Source organism: Notolabrus celidotus, chromosome 7 (genome assembly GCF_009762535.1).
Source record: "Notolabrus celidotus isolate fNotCel1 chromosome 7, fNotCel1.pri, whole genome shotgun sequence".
Lineage (NCBI taxonomy): Eukaryota > Metazoa > Chordata > Actinopteri > Labriformes > Labridae > Notolabrus > Notolabrus celidotus.
Window position 1 is genome coordinate 17647701 of NC_048278.1, and position 22141 is coordinate 17669841.

Below are 22141 nucleotides of genomic sequence, written 5' to 3' on the forward strand. Positions count from 1 at the left end.
CAGAAATTCAAGGTGCAGTAATTCTGCAGCAATTTATATGAGCTTTAATATTTGTAAGTATTCTTCAGTATACAGAATTCATTGACAGCAGCCAGACTTTCTGTTTGGTACAGTGGGTGGTTATTAATAATGAAGCAGCCTTGCACCCTCATCAAAGCTGTCTCTACAACTGTCTGTCTTGTCCCCCATGGCATGTCTCTTTGATGTCCTGTACTTAGGTGGCATTACAACATGGCCACTTTCAAGCTTAGGGAAGAACACACAAACACACATACAAATATAAACATAAACACAAGCAGATACACACGGAGCACATATATGCGTTCAATCTTGAGTCATTTGTTTTTGTATAAATGAGACTATTGCCCTAACATTTCTTACTTTATACTGCAAAAAATGTAGGTCTGTTGTACTTATGTATTGCTGACAATGACAATAACAAGAAAAATGTATCTCAAGGTGTTTCATGAGAATTTTTCTGAGAATTTTCAGAAAGCATTTGGCATCCACTTGTTTACACTTTTGATCCTAGAGTGTTCATAAAGAGAGACAAATTCCAGTGATTTCATTGAACACACCTGAACATTTACACCTTGACTGTTGCACAGGTGCAGTTTGAGTTTCTTGGAGTGACTGTTTGTAGCCCAACATACTCAGCAATGGATGGAGGCTGCAGGGACTAGGGTGTGTGATAGTGTACAGAGTGGGAGCAAGTGGCGTGATTTTTTTTTCTCTTTTTTTTAGCCTAGAGTGGTAAGCGTTTTTTTAATGTAAGAGCATTTGTGTTTTCTCACGCTCCAAGATACCGCATCATCCCACAAGCCTCTGTTCACATTCAATAACAGAGCAGAAATTCATAATACCTCTCTCTCAATTTAGACTCTGACTTTAAGCCTTTAAAGGTGAATGGAGGAGTTTCTCCAACTAACTGCATGGATGTTTCCTGTAGCTTCACATACTACCTGTGTGTGTGACAAGTGTATGTTTGTGTAAGTGTGACAGCCCAAACATGACTCATTAGAAACTCCTAATTTGAAACAGAGGCATTGAGTTAAACCAAAGACACAAAGATAGCCACATTTTTGCTGGATCCTACACTTCCCAGGATGCAACTCAAATGCTTCTTTCTGAGCCGGGGTAGGTAGGTATTACACAACGGTTTTCGCAGGATGAGTAATACACCCGATGATGTGTAAAATCCGTGGAGTGCCCCCAGACGTGTTTTGCCTCAATTTGCATCATCTTTAAGTAAATCTGTTATGTCTTCATAGAGAATGCTTTGAGCATAGTGCCCTCCATTCAGAAGCCTTGCCAGGCACCACTCAAGGCGAGTGGATGCTTAAGTTGCTGCCCCTCCTTATAGGCTTCCCACATATGAGAACATTACACTGAAACAGTAGAGCTTTAAACTTAAGCCAGTGAGTTTGAAGCTGCTTGATTGAGAGCTGTTGACCTCAAAGTGTCATAAATGTACGTTAACGTGTAATTACTTTCATATCAAATGTCTATTTTATGTTACTTTAATGTGAGTTTTTGACCCTTGAAAAAATTATTTGTTATTTTTGGGTCAACTGTGCCAGTCCTCATGTGTAGCAAGGGGAAAACTATATCAGAGGCACATTTCTGGAAGTCCAGTTGTCTCACCAATAACATGCTGAAGATCTTTAGAATTTATCTTAAAGTTTCATCAAGGACATCATGTAGCTCTATGGTATCACATTATGAAAGGGTATGGGTACTCATTCATTTTTCAGTTCCAAAATGCATTATCACTGGGCAGTGAGTGAAATGGCTCTCAAAGCACCAACCTCCAGTGTTGCAAAATTAAACCAATGCCAAAGTGCAAAAGTGTGGTTTCTCGAGGGTCGTCTTGGAGCTGGTTCAAAAGCCCAGATATCTCCATTAGGTCCCATATCAAATGCCCATTGTTACAGCAGAAATAAACGTGGTTCAGCCTGGCACAAGAAATGCTTTTGGGCTGCATGGCTCATTTTTCTATTTGAACAAACAGTGCATGAGTGTATTTTTATGAACCCGTCTGTTTTAATGATATCAAGTCTGAGAGTTCTGCATGAATTTACATCAGTAGGGGTGTGACTTAGCTGACTGACAGGTAGGTGTGTTGTAGTTGTTTGCCACCGGGTTCAAGGCCCACCTCAGCTCTACCTCTTTGCCTGTTTAGTTAATTTGTCAGTTTGAGTCATCATTTCCAATAAGATGAACGCTATTGTTTGGCCTTAAAATGCCTCTTCAGAAACCAGTGTGTGACATTACTCAGACTATGTTCATGTATTTTAGCCTGGGCTCTTGATGCAGTTGGACAGATCTATAACCAGTAAGAGCATGGCACTATGATTTAGTAATAGGCTGCAAGGCTAGGTAGGTAGCTGTAATATTCAATTAATAAATACACTGACATTGACATGATATGGACATTATCTTAGTTCTGATGAGGATAACATTCCGCATTTTGGAAGCCTTCTTGGTTGTCTTGAAATGACCTAATGGCACTTCAACCTGACCCATATTAGATCGATGGAAAGGATTTAGGAGCAGTATTGGCATAATGTTTCAGCCTACATCTGCCTATAACCATAAAAATCCCCTGCAATGGTTTAACTTTGTTTCATTGATAAACAACAGACAGTACTTTGCCAAGAAACACAGCAATAAGTACCATAGTAGGTAGTGAGGAAGCCTGCAAGCTAAATAATATGGGAAGTGGAATGAATGAAATAACTTGAACCTGAACCTGAACATCAGTTTTAAAATGCTTTCAAGTACCTGTGAGGAGATTTTAGCTGGTTATGAATCAGACTGAAATGAGCAGTAATGCCTCTTTGTGTCCTTAAAAAGCAAATGACAATATTAAAAACATGATTTGATTTTTTTTTGTGTAATTTTTAGTGCCTGAAACCACTGTGACTGTCACCAAAATCGACCAAACAGAAAGTTCCTCACAGGAGCTTTGAAAATACTGCAATTGTTAATGTAAGCCATTTTTTAGATAGAGAGGACAAACTTGAATATAAACTTTTGATGAATTTTTCCTTGGATTTCTAACTCCCTAATACATTTTGTGTTGTGGCATCTATGATGATGTTATCAGTGGTGCTGAGACATAGTTGACTATGAAAATCCATCAAATCCAAAAAAGAGAAAATTATTTTGATTCTACATTTTATGACTTCCTGAGGCCATGATAAAAGTTTGAGTTTTCTGGTTTTAAGCAGAATCCAACAAGTCTCCCGGGCCTGATGAAATAAAAAAATGTCTGGCTGAAAATGTTTAAAAAAAACAGAGGGATCTCTGAGGGCTTTCTCGTCAAAGAGAACCTGTGAGATCTGAACAACACACACCAGAGTTGACCGCATTTAAAAATCTGATGTGGTTCTAGGAGCCGAGTTGTGCGCGTATGTGAGGCAGAGACAAAGAGAAAGGAAGTGAGAGGGTGAGTAAAGTAGAGGCACTTGTGTGGTACTCTGCAAATATGCTGCAAGTTTCAGCGCATCAGTGAAGGTGAGTGTGTGTGGGTGGATGACGGCGCACATCTCCTCCACTTCCACAGAAATGGATTGTACGTGTGCAGGTGGGAGTCCGTGTTTGTGTGAGTCTTGACTGGAGCTGGGATCTGAGAAATGCTCAGAATAGCTGAAAGCGATCTCTGTGACTCTCGAAAACTGTAGCTAATTCCAGTCGCACAAACACACACATATGGGAAGCTCTTACAGCCCAAAAACGCATATAACACACATAGCAGAGGCAGCATAGGTGACATTACTGCTCTCAAGCCAGTTCTCACCGTTGCTTAAAAATTAAAGCACAGTTTAATTCATTAGTTAACTATTCATGCACATTTTTGCAAACGTGTTGTGTTATAGAGACTGTTAGTGTGTGCTGATTGCACATTGCAACTCACAAATCAGTTGATACAATTAAGCTGCAACCAAGCACAGGATTTATTGGTAATAATAGGCTTTAGATATACTTAAGAAAGTGTGAGCACACATATACACATTTGGCTTAGCTTACGAAGCCCAGAATGAATGAAGTTTTGAATGAATAGCATTATTCTTCCACCTTTCTTATGTGGGTCAGAAGCATAATGCTAAATACTTTTGCCCCAGAGAGAGACGCACTAATGCTACTAAATATAAGCCTCTCAAACAGCACAAGAAGGCGAAGCCAGGGCGCTCTTTGAGAGCACAGACACTGAGAGTTCAGAATTCAATGTGAGGAAAAGGGAGAATGAGGAGCTCAACTGAGGCTGTAAGAAGATAAATACAACAGAGATAATAAAAAAAGACATGGAGCAGGAAAGAGAGCAGCTGAGTGTCTGTCTGATGCCATTAATCCAATGCTCACTGTTTATAATTTGTTTTCCGCTGTGTGTTAAACCTCAAGAAGGGCTTTTATAACACAACTCCATGTGACAGAAGGATGGGGATTGAGGTGAACCATGGAGGCAGACCGTATCATCCAGTCAAGCCAAGGTTTTTTATGGGAGAACCTTTGATACACTATAAAATTGTGCTGTTGTTGCAGTCGTATCTCCAAAAACAGCTGGTGGATGTGGTCATGGCCACATTGTGTTGATATTTTCGTAGTTAGAATGCGGTCATACCTCAGCATGGAGCAATAGGTAAATCAAAGAGAAGTGACTGGTTTAAATGAATGCAGGAGGAAGGTGATGCTGTTTACTCCCCAAAGGTCAGATGTCAGGGTGAGAAGATGCCCAGCACTCTAAAAAAGGCAATAGCTTTCTTTTTCTGAGATATCAATTTTGTTCTTTATCTTTTGCCCATAAATATATATCCAAATACAGATAACATGGAACCTTTTGAGATATTGTTAGAGCTACAACAGTGGAGCTAGCCTTCAGAAAACAGTTCTGATACCTTTGATGTTAACAGCAAACCTTAGCGTTTCATTTGTGTCAAGAATAAAGATGGGGATCAAAAACTCTGTTCTATTAAAGACATTGTTCTGCATTCACCATAACCTGAAAATCAATAATTTTTCATCTTGTAGTTTTAAGGTTTCATTGGTCCTGTAATGTAACGTTGTATCCAGAGTAAAGAGACCTAATTAATCATATTAGTGGAGCAAAAACAGGACACGACCTCCAGAGCCAGGCACAACAGAATTGTGCATCAAATTAAACAAAAATGCAGAAACTTCAACTGTCTTTAGGTTAAAATACTCTGTCCGTTCCAGCTTCTGCTACTGCAGCTGTGGTACAGTCATCCTCCTTCACTCAAAGCAGCTGTGGAAAAGGCACCCAAACTTTGTGGTCCCTTTAGTTAAAAAAAAAAAAAAAGCAGTCCAATGACGAGGCCACTGTTGAAATCGGCAGTATAGTATAAAGGCTAATTTGCCAACTAAACAAGGTGACATGATGTGTTCGAGGTCGGTTCAGTCAAATGACTATTACTATAAATGAATGAAACAGTTGTTTTGGAGGAGATAGTTATTAGTTTTTTCAACATTGTGAAATCGATATTACAGATAGAATTAATACCTGTTAACTTCCTAACACAAGCTTCAATCAGCTTGTAATACATCATTAAAACTACTAACATAAAGAATTGAATGTAAAGTATTTCAATGAAAATACTTGAATTTATTTCCTTATCACAAATGACATGACTAAAAGTGACAGCACACAGTAGAAAAGTATCCACAGTGGTTTAGAAAAAGACTTGGATCATTAAGGATTCTCAGTAATGGTAACAGTATCTATAAAAACCAATGATCCCTATTCCCAGTCAAGAATGGAACTGCTTTGGACCTAATTAAATACTGGTAGAAATCTGCTGCAGAGGCTTGAACCTCCAGTTCTCAGCTAATAGCAGCTTAAGAAGAACAAAGGGTAGAAAATGTTACTCTGAGTGACTGCTACTTACACTTACTTACATGGAAATAAACTCATAAAATACATGTAAAATCATATATTATTAACCCTTATAATACCAGGTCACACTTAATTTATTCAAGCACTATTACCTCCATCACCTTGCTAGACACTGGGGATGAAATTATAAGTTACAAATCTCACTGTAGCTTCCATTGATCATTAGATTTGGTTACTTTCACCTAAAAACAACCGTCAGTGTTAACCTTTATTTCCCTTCATCCAAAAAGGTAGTGTTAAAAAACAAACAAACATGCCTTAGCGTGATTGTGTGAAATCACAAAGTTTTACTCCCATACCTTCTCTTACACTCTGCTGATTCTGGCAGAATTGTTGAAATTATTTATTTCAATCCAATTTTAGCTATTATTGATGCGTCATCTTTGGAGCCCTGGCGGATTTTGCTTTTAAGACCCACCTTCTTTCCATCCACAAAGCTCCCCCTCCAGCCATGGTAACATGCAGCAATATCACAAAATCCAATCCTCCTGACTAGACCTCAGAAAAAAATATGGAGATGTCAAATCTTACTGTTGCCTCTGGCACTTTTTTTCTCTCTGTCATAAACATTTTGGATGTGGGAATTGGTTTCTTTCTTTGCGCCTTGCTTACGTGTTTGAGGTCGAAACATATCATTTAAGTGGTGGGAGGCTGTAGGTGAGTCTTTGAGCTCCAATCATGCTATTGTTATTCTAATGTTTAGCAAATTATGTTGCTCAGGCTTTTCTTGTTCGTTCACTTGCTCTCGCCTCCCTATTCTATATTTACCTTCTATTGTTATTTTAATCAGAGTTGTCATCTTTGATAATCAGCATAAAAGAAACACCAACGCACACAGATGTACAATCACACGCTCCCTCATACAGACATAAAGGAAAGCTGATGAGGAAAGAGTCTTTAAAGATCATGAAACCAGGGGAAAAGTTAAGTTTATTTGTCCGATCATCCCCGTTCTTCTGACATTTTTGATGCAACTGCAATTGTCATCAGTCCTCTGTTATATAACCAATGCAGGGGGCGTGTACACACACACACTCAAACACTCACTCTAATGCCCATATGCATATTGGGCAGAAGTTTGCGTACTGTTAATCCTCAAGACAATCCTTCATGAATAATGGAGTCACATATGACAGACAGAAGAGGATTGGGAGGAACCATGGAGCTGAGACATAATCTGTGTAACAAACTCCTCTTTTGGTCTCTTTCCCAAACAATGGACAGTGAGGAGATCACTTGTCTTGATTTGCTTGAAGGAAAACTTTTTCCATTTCAGAAACCTGTGAAATAATTTTTTTTTATACTGCAGTCATTTAGTATACTCAAGTGGTATGCTCCTGATAAGGGGAACAATAGCATATTTTTGGGACAGCTGTATTAAGAGAATCAGATTTTCTCTTCAGTGCAGACCAGATGTGACATCCAGCTGGATGTAATACAAAGCACATTACAGTGTTGGCTAATGAAAGCAGAATGTGAAATGAAAATTAAGTTTGAAAATCAAATGAGACACAGGTGAGAGAAAACAACATTTTGAGAATGCAAAAAGAAAGAAAACTGGAAAGAGCTTGGAACAAAAATGTTATCATATCAAGAGCAGGATGACTGCGGTGCATGAAATTTAAGCAGTCGCACATGAGAGAAAGCAATGTTGTACTGGATGTCAGCCTGGCTGGGATTCACTCATTTACTCAAGGCTGCAGCCTGAGTGCTGAAGATGCTCAAGGCCCTGCTGATTGTCTGTACAACATCTCAACCTGGAGTGTGATATTGCTCTTATATAAAAGCTCAACCAGCATCATAGCAGTCAAAACTAATGAGCAACTGCTAATGTTATTTTCTTTAATCATACACTTATTCTAAGGTCATGGGTTTTCATTTTTAAAGGAAAATTTTAAAGTTGTTATTCCCGAATGGCAGAAAAACAACCATAAGCTTATATTGTGTGTTTAGTATGCCCCCTGTAGAAGAACTGTACTCTTGTTGCTCAAAAGGTCTTGATCGGTCTAACGTGATGAAATTCACTTTTACAGTTTGGCTTTTTATGGTTTCTAATTGGGGCTGACATTTTTTTTTGGGAGCCAAGGCAAGGCAGCTTTATTTGCATAGCGCATTTCATACAACTCAATGTGCTTTACATTAAAACATTAAAAGCATGGGAAACATTCAGACAGGCATAAAAGAACACAATTAAAATGACAAATATAATAAAACAAAAAAGAAAAGGAAAATTAGAAATATATTAAAAATAAAATTAAAATTTGCATTTAAAGTGAGTTAAAATGAGCTAAGATAGGAAGGCAGTGGCAAATAAAAGAGTCTTAATCTTTGATTTTAAAGAGGTGAGAGTTGGAGCGGACCTACAGCCAATCCCAAGTGGACACTTGAGGAACTGCAGGTTTTTTGCACTTCTTTCTTTGGCTTTCATTCTCAGTCTGTGAGGTCACTACTTGCTCAGGAGTACTTTAGTCTAGACTGAAAGTTGCTGACCGTTCCTGCAATGTTTTACATAATCATACACCAACAGCAAAATGCTGATCTGTTTTCATGCTGCAGTGTCTAAAAAACACCCTTCGGTTACCACATTAACTGATATATGTCCTCTGTATTAAAAAAACAATGCTTATTCATCATACACTAATATAAAATACACATAACATACTGATTTATATACTCGGATTGAAACTATGTTGATTGAGTGTGAGAAGCCTTGGAGCCGTCACTCAGTGTCAAATAGCAGAAACTCTAAAACAGAAGCTGAAGCCAGCATGTCGGAGTCTGTTAGTGTTCAACGATAAAGCTTCTGCTGTTGAATTAAATGAAGTTCAAAATGTTACGTTTTTGAAAGCACAGTCATTAAGTGTAGCGGCAGCCTTTTTATACACTTCGTCAGTGTTATTACGCTGCTGCGCACTTTGCACAAGTGGTCTAAAGTTGGACAGACGTTATGAATATGCTATGTGTACACCCAAAATTGAAAAAAACATAGATAATTCAGCATATGTCAGCGTTTGAGAGGCATTTTGATACGTCGGGAAAACGCTGGCTTAATCGTCAAGGTGTGACAGGGCCATTAAGGTCTTTTTTACTTACTGTTGGCACGGTATCCAGAGCCAGTTTTTGTTCTAGGCTGGACTTCTAGAGCTGACAGCTGATACCAGTGTTTCCTTTTTACAGGAGCAGCTTTTTATACAGGAATGTTAAACATGCCCTCGATGTACTGTGCAAAATCATGATTCAATTTACTCCATAAATACCGTAGACATGTCTCATATGAGTCAAAGAAGAAAAAGACAGCATATTCAGGATTAGTTTCTGACCAATGCTGATTCATGTTTTCACTCTGTCACTGTGAGTTTTGCCTTTTTTTTCTCCAGTCAATTCTCTGCCTTTTGACCCTTATGCTGACCTGTATGAGTGTTTGTTGTAACCTCAAAAAACAATTTCATCCTACTCACTTTTAAACTTTGCCAATGATTGGAAAAATAATAAAACTTTCCTCTGGTCAGTGTACTGATTACAGCTTTGTCTGGATCATCATCATCATCATCAGTGAAAGAGGTGACAGAAATTTAGAATAAGTGTACAGAAATAGTCAATCTTCTTGCTGAAGGTCTGACTTGTTTATGTAGGTCATACTGAGAAAGCAGAATCAGATTTATAACTGTTTCATTACCAGTTATAAACTCTTTGTAATCGTCTCAATACCGATCCCAGTGAGAAAAAAGACACATTTGAAGGTGTAATTAGTTTTCGTTCAACCATCACCATCCATCTGTCTCTATTTGTCCATCTACTCATGTCGTCCAGTTTGTGTGTGTTAGCAAAAGAGACAGACAGGCAGACAGGCAGACAGGCAGACAGGCAGACAGGCAGACAGACAGACGAGTGCGTCAGCAGTTGGTCTTATGAGCAGGAGCAGTGACAAAGGGCAGGGATAATAGGGGATAATCACAGCTTTATCCTGTCTCTGCCAATCATTCTGGCCAAAGGATTGAAAGATGAAGACAGCAGGCCATGTAGCCCCATATCGACACGCCTGAGCGGGTATCCACTCCCACTGAGATAGCCTGTAAGACATGCTCTAACCCACAGATGAGAACCGTAATCCAGTCATACACTCGTACTCTAACTCAGCTGGATTAGCTGCAAGGTCTCCACACAATGATCCAGGATCCCTCTGTTTCTGTGTGACAGTGGGCACAGCAAGAGAATCACAACTCTCTGGGCTATGAGGAGGTGTAGAGAGGCTGACGATAGTTAGGAAGATAAGGACTGAAAAGGAAGAGACAGGGAAAAACAGGAAAATTCTAAGAGACAAGAAAAGAAGGGGGAAGCAGAGGAGAAGAGAAAGTGAACCGGGTCATACGTCAAAACACATTGAAAACCGTACACGGTACAGCAGGATCAGAGCTGTGTGAAAAAGAGAACAGGAAGGAGAAGACACCAATTATTTGTCAATAAAAAGAAAGAAAAAAGAGAAATCATTTGGTAGCCTAGTTTCTCCTCCACAGAGACCTGGGAAAACTGCCCGGCAATGAACGAATCACAGAATAAAAGCAGGGTGAGACAGAGATAAAGAGACTGATGGAGATGGAAAGAGTGTGGGTGATGATGAAGCTGAAGCAGCTAAATTGTCATGGTTACCGTTGCTGGTGTGTGCGACACGGCTGCCTGCCTGGGTATGTGTGTGTGTGTGTGTGTGTGTGTGTGTGTGTGTGTGTGTGTGTGTGTGTGTGTGTGTGTGTGTGTGTGTGTGTGTGTGTGTGTGTGTGTGTGTGTGTGTGTGTGTTTTCAAGAAGAGCACTGAGCTCACAATATCAACAAATGTCATGTGATATTTGCAGAAGCTTTATGTCAACTGGGTGTATTCCTCATGGAGGTTTTTGTATTCCTTTCAGTCAGTCTTACATCATATTTAGAAGGTGTGCAGGTACAAAAGACTTTCCCTGAAACACACATTATACATCCATAAGCACAAAGATAAGCAATTTAGCACAGAAGTGAGTCACAATGTGGAAGTTCATGGTGTAAATGCGCAGCTAAATTTAGGGTTTATCATAATATCCCCAAGCTGTTAATGATGAACGAGGAGATTCTAAACACATCTGCTTGAAATGCAAGGAGACACTGGCGTGAAATTTCCACACTCCCCCCCCCCCCAGGCACAGGTTTCTTTTTATATGTTATGACGTCAAACTAGGAGTTAATGCTGCATCACTTGTTCCACTCCTTAATTTAATACTCTTACTCATTATACACAGTGTGTGTATGTGATGCACTGTTATGAAGGTTTTTGTCTGTTTCTTGCCTACACTTCCTTGTATGGATGTTGGTTTTGTTCATGTCTTTCTATGTCATTTATTTCATGTGTGTGTGTATTTCAGTTTTTTATTTTTTGCAGACAAACTGCAAATTGAAAATGATGCTTGAATGGATATCTAGGATGCAAAAAATTCACCACTTGACACCTTCGGTTGGCCCAGTCTGAGCTCATCATTACAACCCAACCATCCCATCACAGATTCTTTGAGCATAAGGCTTTTAACTATAAAGTGCCGTCATATGTTGTCACCACCTTTAGATTGTTTTGTTTTTTTCATGTTTTTTTCCTTTTGATCGTCTTTGACATCTTACATCAAACAAGGCAAACACACAGATACACTGTTTGGAGCTCACAAAAGTAAAAGAGAATCCAACAGTCAACTGCCTCTCTGTCACTCAACCTCCACAGCCGGCTCCTCTCCAAGCTACCCTTATTCCCACAGACTTCTTTTCAACGTATCTATACAGTTGTCAGAAATGAGTTGCCACCCTCCTCACGAAAAACTCTTATTTACAGCTTTCTCACGAGTTCTTCCTCAACAAAAGAGGCTGTGTTATCTTTCCTCTCTTAGGCAAGGGAAGACAAGTCGGTGTCACTCACTCCTCAGAAGCCTTTTTCTTATCCCCTTCTTCAATTTTTATCAACTCCTCCTTTTTCTTTTTACGCTCTCCTGACCTATCTGTCTCTTCTCCATCATCTCTCAGTCTTCTTCCCCTCTGGCTCCATCTTATTTCTCTCCCCTTTCTGAAGATTGTCTGTCTGACACCTAATCACGGCACCTCCTTAGACTTGCTGACATCTCTCCTTATATCTCCGACTATCCCACGATATGAAAAAGTGGACTTAAAAAACTCAGCAGTTGCCTCCAGAACACTGTCAACATCTGCTCAAAACTAATTGGCTGCCTGGTGGTTTTCACCTTGTTCCAGCTGATTTTCAATAGAGTGAAAAACTTTTCTTTCGACTATCTTTAATTTAAAAAAAGAAATACAGATTAAAAGTTAAAGCTGAACCCACTGGCAAGTCTCTCAAACCTGCACTTTAAAGTTATGAAAATACATTTCCCAGACAACTCTCAAGCTCTCGCAGCCTCTTTGCTTGCTTTTCTTATCAAAAATGAAACATCTCAAATCTGTATGCATTTTAATTTCCCTGACTTAAGCACAACATCTGCTTAAAAGGAATTTTAAGGCCTTACTCAGGGAGAATTTCCCTCCTTTCAATCAGGATCTGTCAGCATAGATTTTCACTTCTGTGTTTTGGACTTTTAAGTGTTTCTGTGAATGCATGTGTGGCCACTGTAGTCTCAAAATCGCTGGTTTGATGACACACAGCAGGACAGCACCCCACCCCAGCATGAATCAGAAGGTGCATTTTGCTTTGGGCTTCTTGCTGGCATGCCAACAACCCCCATCTGCACCTCTCCAAAAAAATCCACTCAACCCTAAAAAATACTCTCAAATAACCCCTCCGTCTTCCCCTCCATTAGAGGCAGACTAATGCACTGGAAAATCTGTTGTGTTTTGCATTTCAGGATCGCTGAATGTAAGGCTATCTTATCTACTTCCTCGACTCGATGGCTTGTCTCCCAATCTCCCATTTCCTCCTATTCTCTTATCTCTTAATTATACTTTTCCTTTCCACATGAATACTTGCAATCACAGACTCACGCATACACATATTCTTTGGTCATGTTCTTTGAGACTTTTTCATTAACTTTCTATGACTTATGACCCTTTGTTCATTTCCCAGAAATGCCTTTTCTTTGTGATTTTCCGTTTTCCTCGTCTTCTTTTTTTTGCCAGGTGTCATGTTGTACGGTGGCATTGAATTCGTGCAATTTCTCATCTTTGTTTTGCATGTCTGCAGGTGTGCCCCTGTTTTTGTCTGTTTGTTATCACAGACGAGATGCCAAAAGACTGCTGTCTGCACAGTGCAGTGGCTGTATTGTAAATGTCAGATAGGATTTGTTGTTTTTGCCTAACACATTGCAGCAGAGTGACAGAAGTGCTGTTGACATACAGCTGTGTATTTCTAAATGAAAGCAGGTTAACAGGGGGGCTCATATATGCAATATGGCAACTCAATGTCAATCTTGGTTTTACACCAGGATTTCACATTTATCATTTGTTTTTTATTGATAATAATTGTCATTTCACTGTATGCTAAAGTAAAATTTGCTCTTTAAAAGCCCCTTTTTATTAACTACTATCATAAAATCTATGTGACTTCATAGCCACTTACACATTGCAGCTCTGCAACAGTGCCAGAACAAAGTTCTGCCCTTGTCATTACATATGAAACTCTGTGCAATATTGCTAGGTATGACAGGGGTGTAGATATCCTGCCTTGAACTGACAATATGTAAGAGCGTTCTGTTAGCATAAACACTTTGGCTTCAAGCCTTAATTGTACAAATTAAAATGGAACTTAAGTTTACGTGAAAAAAGGTTAAGGGTGTATTTTATAAAAAGCCAAAACCAACAACAAGTTTTCTTTTGAAGAATGAGACTTTCAACACACATTGAGCTACATTAGCCTTCATTTAGAGTCATGTTTCTGTCACTTTTTGTCCCCTCTCTGGTCTACGCTAACATGACTTTTGAATGAAATCTGCATAAGAAGTCATATTTAAACTATTTATCACCACAGCTGTAACAAATAGAAATCTTTGTTTTAAATTTTAAAAATTCACTGTGTGATTATGTTACTGCTATGATATTCAAGGACAATAAGTATTTGTACACTATCTAAATAATGTTGGCATGAGATTTTGGAATGTGTTTTTGTAACAACACAGAAACACAAACATGTAAGTTATACCAAAGGTAAATGTTTACCTAATATTTTAACTCTAATCATGATCATTTTCTAGTCCTAACCAAGTAGCTTTTGTAGTAGTTTTAGTAGTAGTACACTTTTTAAGAAAAGATAAGTGTTAGTGCCAAAGTTAATAGTCTACACTTTTAATATAACACTGGACACATGATGTATATAGTGGTAAATACCATGAAAAGATCTGCTAAATATCTGTGAGCTCTGCATTCACTTTCGTGGGAGAACTACGGGTACGTGTAACAACTCAGTAGGAACCCATCATTGTTCATTGTAGACAGGCAAACACATTAGCTTGGAAATTGTCAAAAAAGTAATTGGGTGAATGATAAAGAAGCGTTTGACTTCACTGTGAAAAGCAGCAGGGAAATATGTGACTGAGGGAATAACAAAACCATTAAGTGCCTGATGTTATTAACTTAAACTGTTTCTTTATATGAGACAACCATTTTTAAGTGGTGAGGAGTACAGCCATCATACCAGGGACCTTTGAAGTCAGCATCAACACCAGTAGCTTTCATGTTATGAATATGAAAATGTAGACCTGTACATCATATGCATTTCTCTGTCTCTATTTCTACCTGCCCTTCAGTCACTTTGGATTCACCATATTCACACAGCAGCCATTACCATGTGAACAGTAGCGTAATATTAGTTACTCAGTACTTGATGCTGAAGTTAGCAGTTGTCTGAAAGACGCAAATGTCAAATATGTTACTTAAACTTGAACTATAAAGCAAAAACTCCCTCCATAGTTTTACATCGACTGTATGTTAATATTGATCGCACACCTCCTCTTCACATTGTAAGTAGCCGTTGAAATAGAGGAAGCAGGTTTTATCAACTTTACTGTAGCCAGTCACTAGGGGGAACTTTCAATTCAATTCAATTCAATTCAAAACCTTTATTTATTCTCGAAAAGACGTTGAGGTTTTCCTCTTTTCAAATGTCGTCGAGATCACAGGCACATTAGAAACAGCAAACAAACACACACAATCATTCACAAAATAATATATCAATTATAACAGATACAATTTGAGACACAGTGGTCCGAGATCCAAGTCTTAAAAACTTTGAAAAGTTTGGCTTCACTTTGGGGAAGCTGTTGTGCTGTCCTTGTTTTTATACACTTTTATGGATTTTCACACCCATTGCCTTTTAAACTGAAGATTAGTATTGAAGCGTTTACTATATATGATAATTAAATGTCAGATACCTTAAATTTATGACTCACCAACTGTAAAACCCAATGTGACACAAACAAGTGTTGTGCTTCTCAGCATGACATCAGAGGAGAATGGCGGCTGGGTGGAGAGTCAAATTGAGTCAACAATGATCCTTAGGGAATGTATAAAATAGACTCAACCAGGTGGTGAAGAATGTGTCTTTTGCATTTCACAGAAATCATATTTTATTTAGCAGACATTCAGAACATACATGTGTTTGATAGATTTATTAGAAATTACTGCTTTTAGGTTAGTTTGTAGCATCACTTAGATTAGCATAACCTGCTGCGGGAGCCAGTTTGGCAAGCTTGGAATGAGCCGTTGAGTTTTAATTATGTTTCAATCAACCTCTTTGCCTAATCTGTAATCTCAGTTTCAAGCTGACTAATTGCCATCAACAGCATTTACAAGTCTCTTATGCCTTCTGTCCTGTTGGCTGCAAGCTGACGATCATCAGTGAATGCTGTCTCCTCCACTCCTCTTCTTCCTCCTCCTTCTCTCCCACACTCACTTCACAAGAGCATCTCCCAGAAATACATCAGGACAGTAACGGTTTATTCAGCACTCTCTTTGCCAGAGTCTAAAACATGAGTGTGGATGACAGCGCACATCAATCTTACTTTAAAATCTACTAAATAGTTTCTGCTGTAGAAAAACTGTGATGAGTGTCATGGGGTTTGAATCTTTTTGTGGTCTTGTTCTTTTAATATATAAAGGCACAACCCACTGATGCTCCGATTCAGTTTTACACCAAAAACCTAGTTCAAAGAATTGAAGGATGTTGGAGTTTCTCTCCTATTGCCCAACACTTAAAACAGCATCTCTGTGGACACCCATGTCTTTGACCTACATTTGGGTTGTTGCATCTTTGATAAAATCTTCTACGAGCACACACAAAGACTGAAAAATGACAGGGAGAATAGCACTATATATTTTATATATCACTGTATCAGCTCAACATCCTCTATTGCTTACTACATTAGCATCTCTGCCATTTACCCATCACAGGGGAGGTCATACCTTCTCCCAGAGCCCTTATTTTACTGTTAGATATGAGTAACCCATTACCCACTCACAACACTGGCTCTAATATAATGACCTAAAGAATCACAGACCATTTGACCCTGAGAAAAAACACTCCTGAAAACATGAAGTCCTCAAAAGGTCTCTTTGATGTGTCACATTAAGAGAACATTAAAAGCTGGGAGCATAGATACTCTCTCCCATTATAGGAAGCTTTCAGGATTGTATTGATAGGAGACATTGTAGGAGAGCATGAATGAACTTTAATCTCCATCTAACATCATAGAATGAAACCTGCCATGTAGATGCACTATGAGTCCCGGCCTGATAAAAAATGAATACAAATATTAAATAAAGTAATAAGACCAATATAAAGATAAGGTAAATAAAACTGACCCAATAAAAGACAGAAATGCATTATTTTTGACTGTAGAATGACTGTCAGCTGCTCCAGCACTGTAATATTAGGATACTAAATAAAAAGTAATTAGAGACCAAAAATGTTTAACAGGTTTTTACTTTTGAATCAATATCTGCACACAATTCTAGACCCAACAAATCTTTTAACACTATATGGGCCTCTACCATAACACTTACATACGGCCCATCCAAACCAGATAATGGCATATAAAGTCTTTCTAAGGCTCTCAGTTGAACTGCTGGTGGGAGTGAGGAGTCATTTTTAACACTTGCAATGGGTGGAGTGATTCTGGAGCAGCCTGGAGGTAAATTAGTGCTGCTTAATAGCAATAATCCCCTGATCTGCGGCACCCACCTACTCCGCCAAAGTGCCTGCAGCAAGGTGCCAAACCTCCACCAGGTTTCATGGGGGTCTGGTTTTTAGCATGGAAAGTGTTCTGGTTTCCATTTACAATTTTTAGTCCGTTTCAGCAGGCTATGGAGTATGCAGGAAAAACTTTCAGTGTGGAGAGCAAAAGCAGGCTAAACGCACACCACTGCAATGACATCCCAGCTCCCATTAGCAGGGACCGTACTAGGATATGTTTTTTCTGTATAAACAGATAGGTTCATGCAAATCATAAAATGATGCAATACAAATTTTCAACTTGAACCCATATGCAATTCAATTTCCTGACTACTTGGAATGCATCAGAAATAATCAACCCGACCTCCGTTCAACAGACATTGTAAAAATCGTTTCCTTTCCTCTTGAGGACAGACCTGACAAAGTTTTCATTTTTCCTCTTTACTAGTGTTTACCATGATGTTGTTACTTCAGCAAACAGTAGGCTTGTAAACTGAGAGCGAATCACAAGAACATTGGTTTCTATTTTGGGGTCCATAGTGCTAAAATAAGTAATAGTGAAGCAGCTGTGTGTCCACTGTTAAGCTGAGACCTACTGGTTCTTGAAGCAGATGAATGAGCACAACCCCAGGGGATGTAATGAAAATGACAGCCTTTCCAAAAGCAACAGTTGCTTTTTAGAACAAGAGACTGCTATGTGCATGCCAAGTGTGATCATCCACTCTAGTTTTTACTATCAAAATCTTCCAGCAATACAAACTATTTTCTACACAACAACAACCACTCACTTTTTCCCCTTTTTTTCTTCATCTTTAGACATGCTTACAAACATTATATTAAATTTCTGCCAAATCTGTTCTGCCACTAAATACTACACATCACTTTGAAATTATTGTGTATATAAATATAAATATTTAGCTTTTGTTAGCTTACAATGAGCCTTTTGTATCTACACAAGGAACAGGCCCTCTTCCACAGAAGCCACCATCTTGAACTACTATGTTTTCACAATAGCATAGAGCGGACAAACTATACTCGTTTTTATAGTTAGTCCGTGACTGCCAGGTTGATGCACTGGTTGAAAGACAAAAAAAGAAAAAGAGAATTGGTTGTTGTTGATAGACATTTTTGATGGTAAAGAAAAATGAAGGATCACGCTTGTGCATCAGAGGAGCTTCTCATCCTCAAATGCACCCGTTGCTTCACCAACGGAAGTGATGAGCAAGGAGCTTTCTAAAAATCTCTCTGAAATCTGAATGCTAGATATCAGTAAATGTTCCCATTTCTACACACTGTACCTTTCATGTGGGTGTCTCCTGGGCTCTTGCAGCCATCTTCAAGTTGACTCAGTTATTTAACACTTAAAGTTGCCATTGGACAGTATCAGTGCTTACACATTTTTTCTGATTTGTTTTTAGCTTTTGCAAACCCAAAAGATAGACAATAGAAGTGGTCAGTATATTTAGTCAATACTTTTCTGCAGATCATATATATGGAACACTGAATTAGATTTATGAATAGAATTCAGAAAAAGTATAAAAGTGAGAATGACATCACAAAAAAACAAAGCATTTCTTGAAAAGAATGAAAACCTTGAAACTTTCTCCTTGACATAGGCAACCCCAGGACTGCATATACACACTCATTCTCAAGAGACATCATTTGTGTTGACACACAAGCCTCTCAGCTCTCCCTGAACCTTGCACTGGTGTTTCTTTGTCCATAACATGAGTGCTAGTGTAAACCTCAGCCTTCATCTGTCACACCAAGCGCAGAGAGCATTGGTGCATGAGCCTCGTCCCACGCTCCACGCTCTGGGCCATGCATATTGTATGAGTGTGTAACCTTCATCCATGCATGCTTCTGTCAGTAGACAGGTTAAGTGTGCAGGGTGTAGTGATGTCCAGGAATGTGTTACGTAGTGTTTAGTCAATTTATTCCCAAGTCAAAAGAGATCAGCGTCCTACTTGGTTTCGAAAGCTCTAAAAAAACTGCTTCCCAAATGGCTGCCAGGGGCTTGAGGTGTGTGCTCTTTAAAAGTGTGTTCAAAGTGTGTTATGGCTAATAGTAAAATATGTTAGAGAGGTTTTATTAAATGATGAGTTAATACCCTCTAAAAGATTTCATAAAATGGGATTAGATGATTGATTTATCAAATATGTGGCAAAACCCATCCCCTCTTTTGAAGTTATTAACCTGCATGACACAATTAATCACAGTATGGTAATGGTTTCATACAGTGCTGTGAATATGAAAAAAAAAAAAGGGGAAATTAAAAGAGTGAAGGAGATATTAAGGTTGACAAGCTCCCACTGATGAAAGTGAATGTGAGGTGTTAATGTTTGGATACACTAATGCAGCATAAAATCAGCTAAATGGTGAGGGATAAAGAGATGACTGGCCAAGAGATGTAATCATTGCAAGGAACACTTCCGAATAATTTTGCGGGGCACTGTATTTCACAGACAGAATATTCAGTGAAGTTGATAAATCTGCAACCACACAGTTTGAGCTTTCTGTTTGACAAAACTGATTTTGGTTTTCTCTCTTTTTGACCTAGATTCTAATCGGGGAAGTGACCACCTTCTTTGTGAAGTCGGAGGGAGCTCAGGAGAAGACCATAGTGACTGCTGACTGCTGTTATTTCAACCCTCTCCTTCGCAGGATCGTACGTTTTCTGGGTCAGTTAAGAGTCCTGAGCTTTAAAGGTTCCTGTGCTTTGACTAAATAGAGCCTCTGCCTTTTGAGATGAAGGCTCATTAAGACTTGTACATTTTTATTATAAGGGCAGAGATAGCCCATGTCTTTAAGCTCTCCTTTGGACTAATTTCTCTGTCCCCTCTCTTCATTTTCTGCTCTGTTAATGTGATCTTTTTCATCAGTCCAATATTTATCCAAGTGATTAGATTTCTGAAGTGGTGCATAGAAGCAAAGGCTATGTCTATGTGGCCTTTCACTCCCACACAGTTATCATTCAGGGTAACCGTTCAACTCACATCTAAATGCTCTTCTTTGGCTCCCACCTCAGACATTGATTCAATTATGTTGAGTTTACAAACAACCCCCACTATGTCTCTCACTTCCTCCATCTTTCTCACACAGGTGTCTACTCCTTTGGCCTCTTCACCACCACCATCTTTGCCAACGCAGGTCAAGTGGTGACAGGGAACCAGACGCCACATTTCCTGACAGCCTGCAGGCCAAACTACACAGCTCTGGGCTGCCATTCTCCACTGCACTACATCACAGAGCGCCGCGCCTGCACAGGAAACCCATACCTGGTGGCGTCCGCCCGCAAATCTTTCCCCTCCAAAGATGCAGCACTCAGCTTTTATTCAGCCATCTACACAGTGGTAAGTATTTTTTTATTGGATAGTGGGTCAAGGGTGATAGACTGGGGTCAATGTGGGATACAAAGATGGTATGTGTGTCAAAGTGCTCGACTGTTGTGTTTGTTCAGGGAAATTGTCAGTGTCAGTGTACCACAGGACAAGCTTTTGCTTTGCTCCAATATGACCAAACAAAAGTTAAAACCAGTTTAGTTAGTACTTTAGAATAAGGCATCTTTTATAGAAGGTTTACAAGTTGTAATGACGGGTGGTTAATTGTTAAGCGATCATTTACTCATCCTTTTTAGAGCAGTCATATCCATTAAAAAGAAAAACCATAGCATTTAAGAATGTAAGGGATGTGCCTTGTCTAAGCTAAACTCAGCCGGGCAGCTCAAAAGTTTTCCTATGGCTTCTAAGTGAGGAACAAAGTATAGTGAACAGGTTATGAAAATTAGAAGTGGAAGATTCACCTTACATCACCCCGTTTATTAATCAGATACCAACTAAAAACTCAAAACTAAAAACTGTTCATGGTTTGAGTTCATTTGTAGCAACTGGCAACTTGGAGATACACTCACCAGCTCTGCTACTGTTATCTGCATTGCAGGACAGGATCTTGCTCCACTTTTCTCAATCATAGATGGATGGGACTCAGTAGCTCCTTAGACTGCTCTCACATAAGTGACACCCTTCAAATATACACATTCTTCATTAGTAAAAACTTTTAGTTTTGACTTAATAACTGATGATTTGTTTTTATTCACAATGACATGTCCTTGTCACTTTAAGAAAGCAACAAACCAGTCCTTGCAGCTGTTATCACTGTGCTTTCTGTAAGTGCTATTCAGCTGCTCTAAAATCACAGCAGAGGGCGGCCTCTTGTGGCCTATTCAAGCTGTTCAAGCAATAACACTGTCTGAATTATAACAACAGGCTTACTGAAGACCTGTGGATTCAACACCTGTTTCAGCTCACCATGGATGAATAACATATAATTTTATTCTTGATATGATTCAGATGTATGTGACCCTGGTGTTCCGTACCAAGGGGACTCGTCTGACCAAACCCACCCTGTGCCTGGTGCTTCTGTCTCTGGCTGTGCTGGTGGGAGTGATGAGGGTGACTGAACACAGAAACCACTGGAACGATGTCCTGGCTGGGTTTATCACCGGAGGAGCCATCGCTGCCTTCCTGGTGAGAAGGAGGGATTTATGGGAAGGGAAAGGAGGAGGGCAGAGGAGTTTGAAGAATTAAAACAGGGAGGTGGAGGTATTAGGGGGTAAGATGGGGCATAAGGCTACAGGAAAGTATACTGCCTTAAGCCAGAGAGCAGACAACACAGAGGAAGTAAAGCTGACAAAAAAGGTAGAAAGAGTTTAAAATAGGACTTGTGTTGCACATAATGATAATATAAGTTCATTAGGATTTATTGTTGTTTGTTTTGCTACTTGTCTAATTGTAAAACTTACTTGCAAGCTAGTTCAATACCTCCATATGCATTGTCATACATTGAAGTACTCAATTTACAGGTAGCTCAACCACACAAAATTACATGCATTTCACAGTTGAGGTGCTGTTACAGCCTATCTTAGGTAGAAGTTTAGCATCTTTCCCTTGACCATGATTAAACATCTTTAGTCTCATTTAAGGGTATGAAATAAATTAAGTTGCTTGTTTAATTGGATTTTTCTGGGAACAGATGACAGCTGGGGGGAAATG

General features: G+C 39.1%; 1 protein-coding gene across 1 annotated transcript in view; it reads left to right on the plus strand.

The window, feature by feature from the left end:
- Positions 1 to 22141, plus strand: part of LOC117815348 (phospholipid phosphatase-related protein type 5-like) — a 57844-nt gene that overhangs the window by 31392 nt on the left and 4311 nt on the right. Inside the window, 3 exon segments of the mRNA XM_034687002.1 lie at positions 19651 to 19771; positions 20193 to 20443; positions 21440 to 21616. Coding sequence (XP_034542893.1) covers positions 19651 to 19771; positions 20193 to 20443; positions 21440 to 21616 — 549 coding nt within the window.